Genomic DNA, 19,555 nt, shown 5'->3' with positions numbered 1-19,555 from the left:
GGCGATTGAGGACAATCGAATTTCAGTGGGGAGGAGTTAATGCTGCATACGCTGCAAGCGACTCGTTGCACGCGCATCCGCTTCATTGCAATTATGCTGACGCTTTGTCTGCTTATTTACTGTGTGATATATTTCACAACGAAATTCCAGGAACGAGATCACGCGGCAAAGCAGGTGACATTCTCAATTTGGCTTTGCTTTTGGCTTATGCTTAGAATTAAGAAAGTATTGTAAGTTCAGTTTTAGTAAAAGGCTCAAATAAAGAAGTCGGAGATCGCTCCGCAAATATTTTTAAAAACGCAACCCAACGGGTAAAGTTTTAATTTACATCACGCGTTGTAAAGTCAAAGCGAAAACGTATACTCACGATCATGCTCCGTACAAGCCGCGATAATTTCCAATTAACCGCGATAATAACCAATTAACAATTAAAAATATAAAATGGTTGGTAGAGAATTTGCTTAGAGATTGAAAATAATACGAGATGTACGAGTATAACATTAAAATAAGGAATTTTATGAATCGGCATGAAAATTTGAAAAGACCACGGCGAAATAAAAAATACACTGACACTCACATGAAATAAATGAAAACAGTTATGTATTTATATTAATACAAAAATATGCTCGTGTCTGGCCGGTAGAACGGAATTAAGTCATGTACAACTTTAAATATTTAAAAGTTACAACTCATAGATAAGATTAAGCATTTATCAAATATAATTTCATTTGTCAAATATAATTTCAGTTATCAAAATTATAATTTATCAAATAGCGAATGCAGCCTAACATTTCCTACTCCCTACAATGAGGCCTATACTTTTGTGTATACGACGAAATCGACTAAATATACGACTATGACTATTCAACTAAAAAAAAGTTCCGTTTTCACTTCACATGGTCCCACTTGTCATTTTCCTGTTCGCATGCCTCAAGCTACCACTTCGCGGAAAGCGTTTTGAGACGCTTGAAGGGGGAAAACAGAAGTTCTAAAGAACTCTAAAGATGCATTATGAAAATTGTTTTAAAGATTGAAATGCATGAAATAAAAAATATATATGTACTTATATAATTGGCGTGTACACTTCTGTTAAGTGATTGGCAGAGCTGCTCCTCCTATTTGTGGTGTGCGTCTTGATGTTGTTCCACAAATGGAGGGATCTAAACTTTTAAAGCGGCTCCGAACGGCAAATGGTTTTTTTGAGGATCTTTTTCATGGCAGAAATACACTCGTAGGTTTACCATTGCCTGCCGAGGAGCGATCGCTATTAGATTCAAACCACTCGAATGGGAGTCACGCACCAACCCATTCGGCTACAGCGGCCGGGAATAAAATAATAGGCCTTGCATATTAAACAACAACACATAATTGACTCGAATAATCAAATGCACCATGTTTGATTCACGTTTGCATAGACAAAAATACAAAGTGGCTTCAAACAGCCTCTTCTCTTGATACAAGAGTCTAGAGTGCAAGAGTAATGACTACTTTAGCTCACTCATAGGCAGCTAAAAATCTACGAATACGAAGGTTGCTTATTGCTTTCTCATCCTACATTTTCTCCTACGATTAGTTTCTGTTACTCAATATGAAGAAATAGTTCAACGGTAGGATGTTTGGGTCGAATGACGAGGTCATTTATGAAAGATAATAATTTTTTGAAGTGCAGGTCAAATGAAGAGGTCACCTATGAACGGGAAGCATTTTTTGAGCGTATCTTATAATTAGGTGGACACCAAAAATTGGAGAAACGTTGAACGAATCACATTGAGCGAAAATGTGATTATTTAGAATAGAGGTTCCAAGACTTATTAAACCACTCCCAGCTATGTATTCTATTTCAAATTTCTACACTTTTCATATTTTATTTGTTAACCTTGCCATACAAAAAATCAGCGTAAGAAAACAATTAATTGCAATTACATTCCAACGAAAACAGTTTATTTTAAATTATATTGAGGGTGTAAGGTTTCGAATACCATCAAACGGGAATCGTAAATAAATTTCGAAGGGCATAAATAACGGCAAAATGCAAATAAGTACATGAGAAAACAATAAATTGGAATTGAAATAAGAATATATAATTATGAAGCGGTTACTGTAACTAGCGGTATAGGTGTATATAATATTATAGGATTGACATTTTTTTATTAAAAGGTTTCAAAACTAACTTTAAACAGTTTCACGCCGCCCATACCACCTCTACACTAACCACTTCATCCGTCATAACTTCCATGAACAGTTAATATAGTAGGTACGTTTTGATTTTATTCAAATTAGAAAGATAAAGGCTTCCTTCGAGTTATTTGTACGAAAACGATTAAGATATACTAAATGTAGGAGAATGTAACTTTTTATCATTTGACGAGCGTGCGAAGGCGAGTACGACCTGCATTAATGGTATGAAACGAACAAGATACACATTTGCTTAGTACACACATTACAAAAACAAAGCAGCAATGTTGGTTAGTTACAGTTATTTATGCGAATATTCGTATATGCGAACAACGCAACGCCCTCGCACAAAAGACCTGAAGAGTGATTTCAATGGCAAAAATTGTTGAGACGTTTTTTAGACTTACAACATAGGCCGACGAAGAGGGTACCGAAAACCTCGATCCGGAACTACCGCGTGCACCCAAACCATACGTCTATTCGAGGAGGAAGTGTAGAGGGCATTTACCATTTACCAATTACCATATCGTATATGTAGTTGTTATGTGGTGAAATATTAAGTAGTAAGTAAATGAGAAAAATAATTCCGAATTTCAATACTGATGATAAATTTAGTTTTTTTCTTTTCGTATTTTTTTACAGAAACAATAAAAAGTAGCGTCTAACTAACTAAAAAATAAAAAAACAGTTTTGATATGAACAATTTATGGAGATATGCGATAGTAAAGCGTTTGCATAGAATGTACAACTTTTTTTTTGAATTCACTAAATGGACGAACTATTTATGCAAGTATATGTATAAATTTACTTGTTTTGAGAAAGTAAAATTTCACTACAAACAATAACAATATGAACATTTTTTTTTATTAATCACAATAAAAGTAGCACAGAGCAACCCCACCCAACCTATAACTACATACTTAGGCAAAACAAAAATTATAAACTCATTAAGCTTCTTTGCAACGGATTTACCAAACAAAAAAGAAAAACGAAATCAGCTAGCGCGCATACAAATGCAGACGCTGTAAGATAAATTAGAGTTGGATATGGTGCAAGGAAGGCGGCTACTTACAGTAGGCGGTGACAGATTGATTGTCGAGCCACGTCGCTCCTGTGGTCCAATGCTCGAGTGTCGGCGTGTTGGCAGTCCAGAGCTTGGCGTTACACCAGGCGAGGACGCACACGATGGCGCTATGCGTGTTTTCGGTTTCTTCAAAGTGTTATCCGAGAGACGCCAGTTGGGGAATGCATTAGTAACACGCGGGAAGTTACTATCGGGCGATGATAGCGAGCAACCGAACCACCAACCACCCAGCATGCCTGAACCTGTAAATAAACGAACTGCAAAAATTAAAAATATTCGAATCAACATATCGCCCGCTGATGGCTGCGCAAAATATGGTACATATTTTCGTATATCTGTAAATATGTATATATGTATAGAGGTTTATTTTGGTTCACTTCTGTTAGTAGTAATACTCGACACATCAAAGTCCCTAAACAAAATAAAGCCCTGAAATACGTACTTAATGCATTAACTTCGCGAAGCAACAGTCGGCTATGGCGTACGCGCCTATCCGACGTTTTGAAGATTCATAAAAATAAGAAGAAGCTACCCTAATAAGACGAGTACAGTTGGAAGAAGCTGAAGTTATAACAGAAGACTGTACTCGTGATGTAAAAAAACAAAATTTAAATAAAATGGAATACCCTGGACTTTTATTCCGCCATTTAAAGGAATTTTTGCATTTTAAAACTTAGCGATTCGGAAAGATTTCAAAATAATTTGAAAGAGTCTCTAAAAAGGGCGCGGTTATGCGCAAAAATATGGTTAAAAATCATCAATTTTTTCTGTTTCATAAAAAAAAGAATCAATCGTTCGAAGCTCTGTAGCTAAATTTTGAATTGTTTATTTTTGTTCTGTCACAATAAAATCAGTTAACGCTTCTGAATCGTTAAGGTCATTCCATGAGCATATCAATATAAAATGGCCTGTATTTTCTAAATGGCAAGTATTATTAAAATATGATTCTAACATTTCCTAAATACCATGAGTTCACATTTAAATAAATAAAGAAAAAGGGTCATCCGATGATCATTAGTAAGCCGTGCATTGTAGTACTAAATAAATAAAGGGTGATTGATTTAGAGGTATCGTGTTTTAAATTTTTATTATTTTTGTGTAGAACGATTCATGACATTTATGTTTTAAAGGTAATCCCTTTCAAATGATGGCCGCAACTGAGCGGTAATTGGGTCATCCCTAAACACCAATTTTGAATGACTTCAACCGGAGGATTTCGGACGGTATCTCGTGAATAACTTTAGTAATGTTGGCTTAAAATGTCTCAATTGAAGTTTGTTTATCCGCAAAGCATTTATGACGCAGTAAATCCAATGTTTCACGAATTGTATGGCTTGTAACTTGTAGCTTGTTGAAACCAAATGTTTTACAGATAACGAGCTTCAATCAAAGTCAAAACTCGCCATCAAAAGCCATTTGTCATGGCGCGATAAAGTTCGCCATTTACTGTTACATTGGCGCTAGCCTCGTCTTTGAATAATATGGGTCAATGATTCCTCCAGGCTATAGGCCGCACCAAACAGTTATTTTCAATGGCTGTCCTTGACTGACTTCGGGGGCTCTTCAGGCCAAATATGGAGATTTTGCTTATTGGCGTAGCCATAAAGCCAAAAATGTAGGGTGACCTGAGCACTCGATGAACACTTTTCACAGAGCGTCGATTTTAGTAATATAATTGTACGATTTATAAACGTTGTTGGACATAAGTCTTTCCATGATGAAATGTCAATAATTTAGTTTGACAGTAGTCACGTGAGATCTGTCAAAAATGGTCCTATAAGAAGAAATATCTCGAATCTGATCACCTTTTACTTATAAGCAAGGCAACCGTAGCATTTTCGATAGAATTTTGCTCATAGCCGAAACAGTCGCTTGGATCATAAATACAAATTAGTTATTTGTGATGTTTGCTGCGATGAACGTCAGCTATGTTTTGGTTTTAAAGATTTGTATTATAACAGAAATTTTTGGGGCAAGAAAATAAAATATAATATCAGGATGTGATTCGTATCTCTTTTATCAAGGACTATTTTGACCTATGTATGTTTTACAACGCAGATGATGAAAATTGCCAATGAGTTCAATAGCATAAAAGGTACTGAAAAAACGCTTTTAAATTCAAGTCAATCGATGAATGATTTAACGAGGAGTAGCAGATAAACAGCTACTGTGGTATCACAATGGATCGGCAACTTTCTAAATGAGTTGATTTAAAGACCGACTGCCAATTCAACCTAACAATCGAGGTCGCAATGAAAAATTGTACCGTCCGCTTTAGTCTGTGTTGTCTGGAGAAAAAGAAATAAATTATTTTTACGGAAAATTTTGCGAAAATGTTTTTAAATTGTCTTATGATCGATCTTCAACTCCTTGGCGATGGTACGACTACTAACATACCGGTCAACTTCGATTATTTCTGTGATCTTATCGATATTTTCTTTAACATAAAAAATGCCTAAACAGAATCGAAGAAACCAAAGCGGCGCCATAAACACTTTTGGCACTTTGGCCTGGCTTGCACTTTTGGTTGTACTGTTACGAAACCATGTTTTTGTACCGTTCATCGTCTGTTATAAATGCCAGATTTTCGGTCATTCTCATATTTTGTAGTAAACAGAACTCAACCGTTTGGCTAGTTTTTCATACATATCTGTTATATGAATACCAATTAAAAAAAACTCTACACTCTCTTCCAGAATTGCGTTTTTTTCTTTCGCTCAATTTCCCCTCAATTTCTTTTATTCGATGCCACTCTACTATAATTGTTTTAAATTTATAAGCCTACAATTTCTTAAGATACAAAGATATGTCCATTTGCTTATTGTTGTTTTAGACCTTGTCTCTCAACTGATTGATTGTCAGGGCCTTCTTGAACCGATATTATTATTATTAGGCTACTGCACACTGCTACTAAAAGGGATGTATTGTGCAAAGCCTGCTGAGGTACCCTATATTTTAAGGCTTTTTAAGAATTTTAGCACATTGTTCCGCAGTTTATACGGGTGCACGGTAATACCTGATATTGAGTTTAACTGAGGTGGGGAGCAATACGTGTACGAAGTTTGAGCGAGTTTTATTGGAGAAGGTACAATAACTCAAAAAGGAATGCATTGTAAAATCGTTTATTTCAAATTAATACAATATTTTATCATTTACTAAATAAATAACCTCTAAGAAATTATTGAGATAAAACTCACATATATACATATATGTGACCTGGTCTATGAAAAGGTACCTTACGTGTCAAAAAATCATTTTTCACTTTTTTGTTGATTTGAATAGTGTGTGAAAGGCTCTTTAAAATGGTGAAAATCAGAAAGTCATAATTTGTTTAAAAGTTTGTTAAAAGTAAAAAAAAAAGAAAAGTACAAATACGAAAAAATCTGAAGTCTGTTTTCAAAAAATTTGTTACAAAAAATGTATTCATAACTTTATAAAAGGTGGTTTTTAGTCGGGGATTGAAATTTTTTAGTCGGGGATTTTTAGGGTCTTTGATTTTTTGACAAGTTATTTAAAAGGTTTTTCAGAGTGAAGAGAAACAATAGTACAAATACAAAAAAAACTGATTCTATTTCAAAACTAAATAATTTATTTCGACTTCTAAGATAAAAAAACATTATTATAAAATATTATGCACAAAAATTTACGTTTTTCAAGTTATTATATTTTTTTTCGTCACCGTCTTTTTCAGAATTTTTGTACGTATTGGTTGTAAAGAAGATGGACTTTTTTCTGCGTCAGATTTGAGAACATCTAAACTATCCTTTGCCTTTCGTTTCTTTGGTGCTAATTCTTTTATCGGTAATGGAGCAATGCATTTTTCCGATGACAACTTTTTTTTTGATGATGCAGCCACACGTTTCTTCGATGCAGACTCCTTTTTTGATGTCGTAGCTTCAGATTTCTTCGATACCAACTGCTGTTTTGGTAATGGAGCCACAATATCTGCTTTACTTATATCTGAAACTAAGCTGCGAATATTCCGATAAATATACCACTGACGCTCCAGAGATAAACCAACAGACTCTATAACTTTCGTTTCTCACTGCTTCTGTGATTTTATTGATACTGTGATCTATGCTGAAGAAAACAAGCCCAACCGGATTGAAAAATATTAATATTTAAAAAAGTTACAAGGGTTTTTAGAAGTTTAAACTTTAACTGCTGTTTTCTCGAAAACTTGTTTTCGCACGTAAGGTACCTTTTCGTAGACCAGGTCACATATATATATTTTTTTTTCCCCCAATACCTCTTATCCTGTTATATCGCATCCTCATAGTGTATTTACAAAAATTGTGATGAAGCTTAAAAGGGAGATCAGCTTAAGCCTTTGCTTTGCCCTTAACCTTACAAGGCAATTTAACAAGACACTTTTATTGACATTGCAAGAGTGAATACAGTGGTGGGATGCACTTAGCCTTGCAAAACCATTATACCGAATTACCATGTTTTGCATCGCATGCTTTAATTGTATTGCAATAAGCAATTGATTAAGTATACGCACTGTAGAACCATTAGCCCGGAATAACTTGAAATCATACTGCTAGTAGGTGATAAAGTTATGACTTTTACTTGTTTTAAAAATCCATTGTATTAAAAGTACGTACCCGAAAGGTACAATTTACCATGACTCTGCTGCATAAATCTATCTGAATCTGCAATGAACTGGACTATAATATAAACCTACGACTTCACAAAACCCCATAAGCAAAAGACTAGCGGACTTATATGCACGCTTTGATTTTACAGTCCTTTCAGTGCTTTACGTTAGGTGTGATTAGCCAACAAAGACAAAGCACCCGGTGGCCCTAAGGCCCATTATGATACCCTCATCTGATTTCTATCCTCTAACTACGTTGCTTATACCACTTGGATCTGTTAAAGATATCCCTCCTCAGATATTTTGCACGGCTTCAAAGAAGTAATCACCAAGATATTTAGTACGGCTATGTCTTCTTCATCTCCACAGCTCCTGCAGAAGTCATTGTGATGCACATTTATTAGCGCAGTGACAAGTTATAACACCTGAGAGGACGCTGGTACTAGATCTATTGCATCCATGCAGACAATTTGTCCTTTTCAGATTCAGTTTTGTTCAAAGTGCTTTGGAAATCCTACAGTTAGTCGACAGAGACCACCTTCTATTGGTTTCTGCTATTACGCTCAAGTCAATCGCGGTGTATAGTTCGTTTAGATGAATGCTTATGTCCTCTACCACTCGCTTAAGGAAAAGCTCAGAGCCTTTCCTTGCACACTGAGCCGCTCTTTCATTTCTCTCCACTCCAGAGAGGCCGGGAACCCAACAAAGTGTGATGTTGTGTTGTTGAATAAGCGGGAGCAAGCACTTCAACAAAAAGTGTAAGGTCAGCTGGAGGTAGGTCCATTAGTTGCATCGTTTTTGCTGCTTTATCTACAACGTACATCTCAGCTTGGAAGACGATACACCAGTCCGGGAGTCAGAAGGAGCAATTTAAGGTGGTTTAACATGACATCATATTTATGAGTTTTGTATTTATTTAATAATATTTAATATTTTTTATATTTTTTCAAAGGCTTTAATCCTCGTTTTGTCTTTAATCTGCGGATTTAAGTTTTTGATTCACTGGACTTTTTTCGACATTTTCAATTATGCCAGGCAGTTAACAGGTAGGGTTTGGAATCCATGCTTCGTTATGTTGGACTACTTGCTGCGTCTATTTAATTGCATAGCCGAAAGACATACCAGTTTTTAATGATGTGAAAAAGATTTTTTATTAATTGACACATTTACAAGTATATGTGTACGAGTAGTATGTCTCAAAAGAAGCGCCTAGGTGTTGTTTAAAAAAAATGCATGTAAAAACTAAGATTATTTCAGGTTTCACTATTTTTATTCATACACCGCTCTTAACAATTATATGTGAAAAATTACATCATTTAAATGCCCACCATGATCACGTCTGCAGGCAAAATCAGTAAGAGCCCTTTTCTATTCCCGACGGAACTAGTTTCTTGAAATTTTTTAATCAACCTTTAGATTGCCGGCTCTTTCGGACAATTATTTCCATAAAGAAAATCATGAATTTTGCGATATGTTGTTCTGAAAGATCGACCATTTTCATAGATCACAATAAGGTTCAATAATTTTAAAGCGCTTTGCTATCGTTTAAAATTGTATATCTTCCTACTCGATAAATATCAAAGATAACATAAAAAGGGCACCGTCTAGGAATTATTCACTTTTAACATCTAGGCTTCACTTTTGAAAGACCTTTTATATACACCCTTCATTGAGTGTTTGACAGAAGTCTTGCTCTTATTTAAGGTCTGTGTTTTGCCGTTTTTTCACAAAAGGAGTTTTATGCCACTTTCGAACGGCAGATGGATTTAGGCAGAAGTTTTTTCACTTGGAAGTTTGTCATTGTCAGCCGAGGAGCGAGCGTTATTAGAAAAAAATGTTCTACGATTTTGTGTAATGCTTGGCAGGGTCGCATTAACTAAAAATAGTTACAAAATCGGATACTTGAACTAAAATTAAAAAAAGGTGGACATATAGCGAACAAAATCTGATAAAATTTCGCTTCTTGTTGTTGTTTCAAATGTATTTACAAACACACAAACTGCAAATTTATGTCTGTTTTGTTGTGTACTTACATTCACATGTACTAGACATACATACGAGTATATGTACATACAAGCATGTGCATATTTGTTTTCCCACAATCGGCGTAAGCATATGTATATGGGTATGTATGGTACGAATTCATATCATTTGTACGAGCTAACAAGTATTTGAGTATTCCTATTTGCATTTGCTTTTGATCTCGAATGCATTTACATGTATGTGTGTGGGAAGAAGTGTGTGTTATATGTATGTACATACCTCCAGAGTTCTTCTGTGGCATATTCTCAGCACTGGATGTTTTTCGCTGATCGATTCGCAAATTGGGTATATTGAATGGTGGTGCATTCATGTTATCCGAAGAGTATTGATGTCTCAATGGACGATGACGTTCCGGTGATGGTATTGACAGATTGTCAAGCTTCAATTTGTTACGTTGCTGTCGGTCAATTCGTTCGAGCATCTCTTGCAGCACCTGTTAGTACATACATGGAATATGGTATGATTGAAATGGAAAACTAGTAGTTGATGAAGCGAGTTTCGATAAAAAAAATGCATGTACATATACATGCCTCCACACATATGCATGTTTGTAAATATGTATAAACAAGAAATGCAAGAAAACAACACTAACTGGAATTTCTGTATGCTTTTAACGATTTAGCAAATCAGTCACTGTATTCGTGAACAAACATACACCTACACCTACACACATACAGTCGGGTTCACTTCATTAGATGCAATCATTTTTAAGGAATGATATTAAAGCAATCGTATTTAATCTACTGAGCCAAGGATTTTGATAACTCAAGTGAAGACTGTGCTTTGTCGAAAATAAATATGCATCCAAATATTTTTCCGTCTAACGGTATTCCGCAGCAGTAAAACTTCAACACGTGTAACATTATGTTTGACTTATTGGTTCACTTGAATAGAGGCACTCAGTTTGCCTACATTATTTATGGAATAAATGGATGCTAAACAAAAATCGATATCTTGACGTCAGAGAGATTGTCAAAAAGATTAGTCGAAGTCCAATCATTGTGGATCTTTACGTGAAACAAGGTGCCTCCTATGGTAGGAACTGCAAAGGCAGACTTGCCATAGCTTTGACCTTTATTCAAAGTAATCAATAAATCATGCACAATATAAGAGCTGCTGAAGTTTTACTGCTGCGAATTACCGTTGTGTCGAGTAATATCCTGATAAATGTTTTTTTCGAGCAAAGTACAAGAGCAATGCAGCAAAATTTCTCGCTCTTTACGTACCACCGCCGAAGAAGAAGCTTGGGATGCTGGCCGATAGGAACAATGCACGAAAACTAGTGACTGACATCCAGAGCGTGCTTAAATTATGGAGGGAACACTTCTCGAACTTGTTAAAGAGTGATAGCTGCGCTTGTCTGAGAGAATGTGAAGATCTCGATACCCTAATGGTTCACGACGGAACTGTCCTTTCACTACCCGACACGGCGAAGTGAGAATAGCAACAACGCGGCTAAAGAGCAACAAAGCCATGGCAGCCGGCGAACTGCCGGCTGAGCTATTCAAACATTGCGGCGAAAAGCTGGTAAGGTGCATGCATCAGCTTCTATGCGAAATATGGTCGGAGGAAAGCATGCCTACTGATTGGAATTGAAGTGGGGTCTGCCCATTCTATAAGAAGAGTGATACTACAATCCAATTACCGGGGAATTATATATATACTTAAATGTATATATACACAATTGACGTTTACACCCTTTTTGGCCGAGCTCCTCCTCTTATTTGTGGCGTGCGTCTTGATGTTGTTCCACAAATGAAGCATAAAGCCGACTCCGAACGGTAGATATTTTTTTTATGAAGGGCTATTTCATGCAGAAATACACTCGGAGGCTTGTCATTTCCTACCGAGGGACGATCGTTATTAGAAAAAAAAATTCCTTCATGTTGGTGATTCACAGAGGTTCGAACCTATGTAGTCCGAGTTCCGAAAACAATCTATTGTGTGATTACCATACACCAACCCATTCGGCTTCGGCGGCCACTTTAGGGGGATCGGTCTTCTAACTATAGCCCATAAGGTTCTAGCGAGCGTATTGTGCGAAATGCTGAAACCCATCATCAACCAATTGATTGGACCTTATCATTGTGGTTTTAAGCCTGGAAAATCTACAAGCGACCAAATATTCACAATACGCCAAGTTGTGGAAAAGACCCATGAAAGAAGAATCAACACACGTCATCTCTTTCACGATTTTAAAGCTGCATTCGACAGGATAAAAAGGAGTTGCCTATATGCCGCGATGTCTAAATTTGGTATCGAGGCAAAACTAATACGGCTATGCAGCAGCGCCTTAAGAAGGACCTCTGTGAGCCGTTTGATACCAAACGAGGTTTGGGACAGGGTGACCCTCTGTAGTATCACTCCTTTAAACTGATGCTGGAAAAGATCGTGCGAGCCGCAGAACTTAATCGCTCAGGCACAATTTTATATAAGAGCGTACAATTGTTGCGTACGTCGATGATATTCATATCATCGGCCTTAACAAACGCGCTGTTAGTTCTATCTTTTCCAATATGGACAAAGAAGCAAATCGAATGGGGCTGGTGGTGAACGAGGACAAAACGAAGTACATACCTTCTGTCATCAAATAAACAGCCGGCGCTCTCGCATGTTGGTACCCACGTCACAGTTAACAGTTACGATTTCGAGGTTGTGAGAGACATCGTTTATCTAGGAACCAGCACTAACATCGATAACAATGTCAGCCTTGAAATCCGACGTAGAATCTCTCTTGCCAATAAGTGCTACTTTGGACTAAGTAGGCTATTGAACAGTAAAGTCATCTCTCAACGAACAAATGTAACACTCTAGAAGACTCTCATCATTTCCGTACTAATTTATGGCGCAGAAACGTAGACGATGACAATATCCGATGACGTGTATGACGTGCGAATATAGATCCAACGGCTTCGTAGGCTGGGTCATATCATCTGAATGTATACAAAGACCCCGGCTCTGAAAGTATTCGATGTGGTACCAGCTGGTGGTAGCAGCGGAAGGGGAATGCCAATCAAGAAGAAGAAGCTCAATCTACCGAGTTTAGTCCTCACAGTTTCTAGTGATAATAATATAACATAAAGCGACTAGATAGCAGTAACAGTTCTGCCAATTGCTGTCAAAAGATCCAGTATATCCAATCGTATTACTAAGCGTCGTTTCACCCTTACCGGACACAAAGAAACTATTAAAAAATATGGTCGAAATTCCGGCTCAGTTGCAAATACGTAAATATAATTTAAAACTATTCTTCTGAGGAGACCTATTTTCGGCTTAGGCGGTTATGTTAACATTGGCGCTATTAGAGCGAGAATAATATACGAGTGTTCCTTCAAGCATTAATGTATTTATAAGGACTGCCTGTTTAGTCCTTATTTTTTTCGAAATGAGGAAGGCGACACCGTTACCGTTAATGGTCAATGGTCTTCGGCACAGAGCATATTAACCGATTTTCGTAACACTCGAAGTTGTCAAGGAGAAATTTGAATACTCGGTTATCTCATGGCGAGCGTTCATCGATTGGCCATCGCAATCATACGATTTGAGATCGCACGAATATTTTCTCTGGTTGTACTTCAAGTCTTCACTATACACTAACAACAGAAATACTTTCGATAAGATTAAGGCCAAAGTTCAAAACGTTATTGCCGAAATAACACTGCAAATATTGGACTGAGCTATCAAAAATTGGATCGACCGCTTGAAGTACTACCAACGAAGCCGAAGCGGTCATTTCCTTGACGCTGCTTGTATCATAGCTTCAAAATAAAGCCAGTGTCAATTTTATATGTTTGCTTTATTTTAATTTCTTCTCCTATCGATCTTATCTGGTTGCCGTATATAATAAAGTTTTTAAAAATTATAACATCAAAAATTATCAAAACAACTTTGAACGCAATCTGCCAGATGGTGTTTGCGTAATAGCTTTGCATTTGCTTCTGATATACTTTTTTCATCACAAATTTTTACTACTGCGTTGAACGCCATGCAATATTATATAAAATGCATAAACACGGGAGTAAATACTATTCAAGGCTAAAATGTTTGCGCAAAAATATATTTTACCTCGACCAGCATGCAATATTGTTCGAGATTTAAGCCGGGATTAACGGTGTGCGGTATCAGTAATGGAAGCACGTCTATCGCCACCGTTTCCACCGTCAGCCCATACGTTTTATCGGCAACCATTTTTTGATAAATATCTGCAAGCAATTGAAACGAAGTTGTTTGTTATTAAATACAAAATATTTCAAGCACGTATTCATTTTCATATTTTATTATTCACTTCTTAATGCATACACAAGAGTTAGCATAAATGTTTTAAAAGCGCCAACATTTCAATGGGATTAGAACAAAAATAGAAAATGGCAGTTACAACAACCAAACCTCTCCTTGCTGTGTCAATTACTAGTATAGTCTCATATTTGGCAATTTTCTCTAAGATCGTCAAATAGATATTAGCTTAAATTAAATTAGTGTACGAGTTCAAGTATTTTTTTCAAGGAATTTTCGGAATGTAACTGCCAGCATAGCCTTCAAGTTCAAATTTAGGCTACCGGACCACAGTAGTGTTTTCCAACCGGAGGTAGCCGCAATTAAAGGAGCAGCGGAATAATGGCTTACTTCTGTAACTACGGTAAGGGAAGTAAATATTGATTCCGACAGCCAAGCAGCAATTAGGGATTGCTGTGCGTTCGGAACTAGTGAATTCCCTCTCGACTGCATCAGAGTAGGTACTTTGATATTAGGTTCATAGACGGTCATAGTATCATAGATGGAAATTATAGAGCTGATGAGCTAGTTAGCAGGGGACCATTGAGACGGTTTCATCACGAAATGAGAGTAAAGGGGTTAACCTGAGAACCTGTGATCTGTTCCTGGAAAGAAAGGCTTCCGTCAACTCAGCGAGCGCTAGGTTAGTGCCCGAACGGGTAAAAAGTCGACGGATCCTTCTGGCCACAAACAGATCGGAGGCTAAGGCTAACAAAGCAAGCCGCAGCTCTCGAGTTTTCTGGGCATCTTTACCGGCCATTGTCCAATAAGGTCCATGTGGTGGGGTTGCTTCAAGTTCTTTCTACAGAAGATGTATGGAGGGTGAGGTGGAATCATCTCAGCACCTTCTCTTCAGGTACTCTGCTCTCGCTAGGGTAAGATGCAGACATCTTGGCTTTCACTTTTTTGCTATATCAGCGGATTTGTTGGTTTGTTATGTCGTTTGAATGAAAACACTCCGGCTCTGAAAGTATTCGGTGTGGTACCAGCTAGTGGTAGCAGAGGAGGACGAAGACCCCTTCTACGTAGGAAAGATCAGGTGGTGCGTCCAACTGGCACCGGTTAGCACGAGAAAGAATGACTGACGCGCTTTATTATACTCGGCCAAAATAGAGTAAGCGGTTATCGCACCAATCAGAAGAAGAAAAATACGTGCATTGTCAGAAGCCGGGTTAGATAGTTTGAAACTGTTTATGGTTTCGCTAGAAGAAAAACTTTGCAAGAGTTCCAGCAACTTCTAATATAACTAAAAAAGAAACTATAAATATAGGGGTTTCCAATAGAGGTGTTGCTTTGATATTCAAAGAAAAATGCTATTTTTTTATATAAATGATCGGATGTTTATTTCATTATAAAGAGGAAGGTATGCCGTTAATAGAGGAAAATAACATCAGGCAAATGACCACCACGACCACGTTTACAGGACAATATCCTTTTCATGAAATTTTCTATAACCGAATTGCAAAGTGGCTGCCCTATTTTGTTGAAAATAAACGTTGTCCAGATCAATACCATCCAATTCCGGCCATAAAAAATGGTTAATCACATCTCGATAACGCAATCCATTCACCATTAACACCTGTTATTGGAAAACCCTTTACAATTATTTGGAGACAACTAACCAATAATAGCTTTAGCCGCAGTAACTGTCGGCCAGATTCCACTGGATCTTTTTTAATTATAGCTTAATAGTGTAACTCTGCATCGAGAATTAATGTGTTTAAGTTTCTTGACGTTTACATGAGACAGTTTCGAAAACACAGTAGCAACACATTCTCACGTTTTTACACAAACATTTTTTCTCTTTTTTGACAGCCAATACCTATTTTCAAGTGTCTGGAGCATTGTCTTGTGTGAACACAAAGTATAGAACGTCCTATAATAATATACATGTAGATACTATATCCCGTAAAATCTTTAAAGGAACCATATATACTATGCACATACATATATACATATGTTTATGTGTTGCTTATACTGATATTTTGTTAAATACTTACGAACTGTATGCATCACAATATCCGGATCCGGTATGCGAACATCACCAAGCAGCTGCAGGACTTCTTTCATAACCTTTTGCAGCAATATTGATATTGAAGGAAATGATTTGGCATATAAATAAAAGAAAACTGATTGTGAGGTATGTGGATAACATTTTTCGTAGGTATGAATGCTGCAGACTACAAATACATACAAACACCTATACATTTCCATTTACATATGCGGGTATTTATGCGAGAGTACCGCGAGTGTGCATTTTCTGCTCTATGTACGACTTACAATCATTTGCATATACACATTTGCATACATATTTAGAACTTACCAGACAGGCTGCTTAGCATAAGTATAAATGTAAATTTACATATTTATATGCAAGTATTATTCACCTGAGCTCGCTCCAGTTTATCCATCAGCCCTTCAATGCAGATGAGAACATTTTGCACAATTTTTGGATCGGCAAGATTTTTTTCAAACACCGATTTTACCTTTGACACAACCATACGTCTTATAGAGACATCTTCAATGTTGTCGAATACGTTTGTAACTGCAACGACGGCAGCTCTCTGCGTGTGGAGGTGGTTCAAAAAATAAATTAAAGGTTTTTTTGTATAGAAAAGTAAAAGGAGATTTCACACATTTTAAAAATATCATTCTATGTGGTCGGTCGTGCTGAGAAAAGTGGTATAAAATTGGAATAGCGGAATGATCTTTATACAACGAAATCAAGGCAATCCTATGCCTAAATTTATTTGTAACAATAAGTGTTGTTTTCTCAATTTCCTGTCATAAGTCAAAATATTGCTAATTTTTATAACTTTTTTTCCTCTATTTGAAAAAGTTGTATGTCTATCGAAAATGTTATGTGATTAGTTTTTCTAAATTTAGTTTTCTTTTCTTTTGGGGTTTTTTCTCTCCTAAGTGAAATGTGACAATTTGAAATTTCAAGCAAATATAATTCCTCTCTACTTTTATTTAAACTCGAAGGATGCGACACAATAAAATAAATGCTTTGAATTTCTAGTGACGCTACATAAATTTAAAGTTTGTTTACTGAATTGGTCTTCAGAGGTTAAGAGGCCGGCTGGTGAAATGTCCTTTTAGAACCTGAAGCAGTCTGAGCCATGAGAGTGTTCCAATTGGTTGTTACTTTCCTGGCAATTCTTAATAAAGGGTGGTTAAGTTTTAAGGGCCGGTGTTGTTTTGAAACAAATACAATTTTTTTTGGAAATTATTGTCACTTCTCTTTATTTTGATAATATTGATATGGCTCAATTACGTATGGAACAAAATTGGAACAAATGGCCGCCACGACCTCGGCGGCATACCTCCATCCGATGGTCCAAATTTTCGATAACGCTGAAGCATAATTGAGGTTTTATGCCGTTAATGTGCCGAATTATCTCATTTTAGCTCTTGAATTGTTGCTGGCTTATCGACGTACACCTTTTCTTTCAAATAACCCCAAAAAAAGAAGTCGAACAGTGTCAAATCACATGATCTTGGCGGCCAATTGACATCGCCACGACGTGAGATTATTCGGCCATCAAATTTTTCGCGCAAAAGAGCCATTGTTTCGTTAGCTGTGTGACAAGTGGCATCGTCCTGTTGAAACCACATATCGTCCACATCCATATCTTCCAATTCGGGCCATAGAAAGTTCGTTATCATTTCACGATAGCGAACACTATTCACAGTAACTGCCTGACCGGCCTCATTTTGGAAAAAATACGGCCCATAAACCGCACCAAACAGTCACTCTTTGTGGGCGCATTGGTTTTTCGGCAATCACTCTTGGATTATCATTCGCCCAAATGCGGCAATTCTGCTTATTGACGAATCCACTGAGGTGAAAATGTGCCTCATCACTGAAGATGATTGTCTTCGATATGCATTTTGATTTGAACGCCCGTTTTCATAATAAGCCTGAATGACTTTAGCGCATCAGATTCAAGGTACTTTTTCCAATAGGAAACACGTCCTATGGGCTAGAGGAGGAACCATCGGTGCATATTTCTTCAAAGGCGAGGCAGTGAATGGCAAATGCTATCGCACTGATGATAAACGATTTTTTGATGCCGGAAATTGAAGCCCGTGATCTTCACAACATTGGGTTCCAACAAAATAGCGCTACTTGCCATACAGCCCGTAAAACAATGGATTTACTGCGTCGTCGTTTCGATGAGCAATTCATCTCTCGTCGCGGACCAGTGGATTAGTTACCAAGATCGTGTGATATCACACATTTGGATTTCTATATTTAGGGTTATGTAAAGTCTAAATGCTTTGTAGATAAACCAGCTTCTATTGAGGCATTGGAAGTCAACATTACTAAAGTTATTCACGAGGTATCGACCGAAGTCCTCCAGCGAGTCGGAAGTCATTCAAAATTGGTGTTTACAGATGGCCGGATTACGTCGCAATTGCAACCAAAAATCAATTTGAATTTTCGTTGTTTTATTTCGATTTAAAATCCGAAATCTCTAAATTGATCACCCTTTATATGTGAAAAATTACATCACTTAACCACCGCCTACAGACTACCATACGCGAATTAAAATTTTCAAGGACTCGCTCACACATTATGGCGTTGAGTTCTTATTAGAAAATATAAACATAAATCAAATCATAATCATTATAATATATAAAGTTCAACCTTGGGTTCATCGCTAATAATCTAGGCGCCCACCTGCACTTTTATTATTGAGCTTTCGAAAGCAAAGAACAGCATTGGAATAATGTCGGTGGTAACATCCTTAGGTGCCGTCTTCTCAGTAATGAGATGTAAATTTTCCAGTAAAGTCACAGTAGCCTGGATGGATTTGGGTGAACTGAAAATAACTCTGTAAAAATTCAATGTAAATACATTAATATTTAATAAAACACAAGTACGTAAGCACATGACAATGTACATAAATAGATATATATTTATAGAAGCGAAAGCCAATTTGCCGATTTCGTTGGCTCTTCGGTACGATAAGTGGCATGAGAAGAATTAAGGAGAAGTGATACAGCCTCTACACAGCTTGAGCTAAATACAAGGAAAAGAAAACAGGTCTGTAAACATAATTGTAATAAAATTTTTGTTAAATATTATTAATTATGGATTCATTTTATAGGAAAAAGCGATCACATTGGTATAGAGAGGCGGTCGAGTTTCTTTTGGAGTTGTGGGAGGAGAAGCTTCTGCAACTACGAGGCTGCAAAAAAAATACGCTTGTATATGCAGACATGGCCGTGGAAATGGCGACAAAAGGCTTTGTGTTCTCGTCAAGAGAAATAAAGGTTAAAATACACAATTTAACAAATAAATATAGGTAATTTTGTTCAATAGCAATTGTTAGTATGCAATTTAAAAATAGTGTTTTTGTTTTACGGAGATG

The 19,555-nt window shown here is 36.8% G+C and overlaps 1 protein-coding gene across 1 annotated transcript in view; it reads right to left on the bottom strand.

Moving 5' to 3' along the window:
• Positions 1–19,555, bottom strand: part of LOC129242008 (SCY1-like protein 2) — a 151,307-nt gene that overhangs the window by 29,876 nt on the left and 101,876 nt on the right. The window contains exons 7-13 of the mRNA XM_054878572.1: positions 18,862–19,015; positions 16,562–16,738; positions 16,175–16,247; positions 13,968–14,104; positions 10,122–10,335; positions 3,248–3,501; positions 2,583–2,651 (exon numbers count right to left, since the gene is read on the bottom strand). Coding sequence (XP_054734547.1) covers positions 2,583–2,651; positions 3,248–3,501; positions 10,122–10,335; positions 13,968–14,104; positions 16,175–16,247; positions 16,562–16,738; positions 18,862–19,015 — 1,078 coding nt within the window. The remainder of the gene's footprint in view (positions 1–2,582; positions 2,652–3,247; positions 3,502–10,121; positions 10,336–13,967; positions 14,105–16,174; positions 16,248–16,561; positions 16,739–18,861; positions 19,016–19,555) is intronic.

This window comes from Anastrepha obliqua, chromosome 3 (genome assembly GCF_027943255.1).
Source record: "Anastrepha obliqua isolate idAnaObli1 chromosome 3, idAnaObli1_1.0, whole genome shotgun sequence".
NCBI lineage: Eukaryota > Metazoa > Arthropoda > Insecta > Diptera > Tephritidae > Anastrepha > Anastrepha obliqua.
This window is presented reverse-complemented; position numbering and strand designations above follow the sequence as displayed.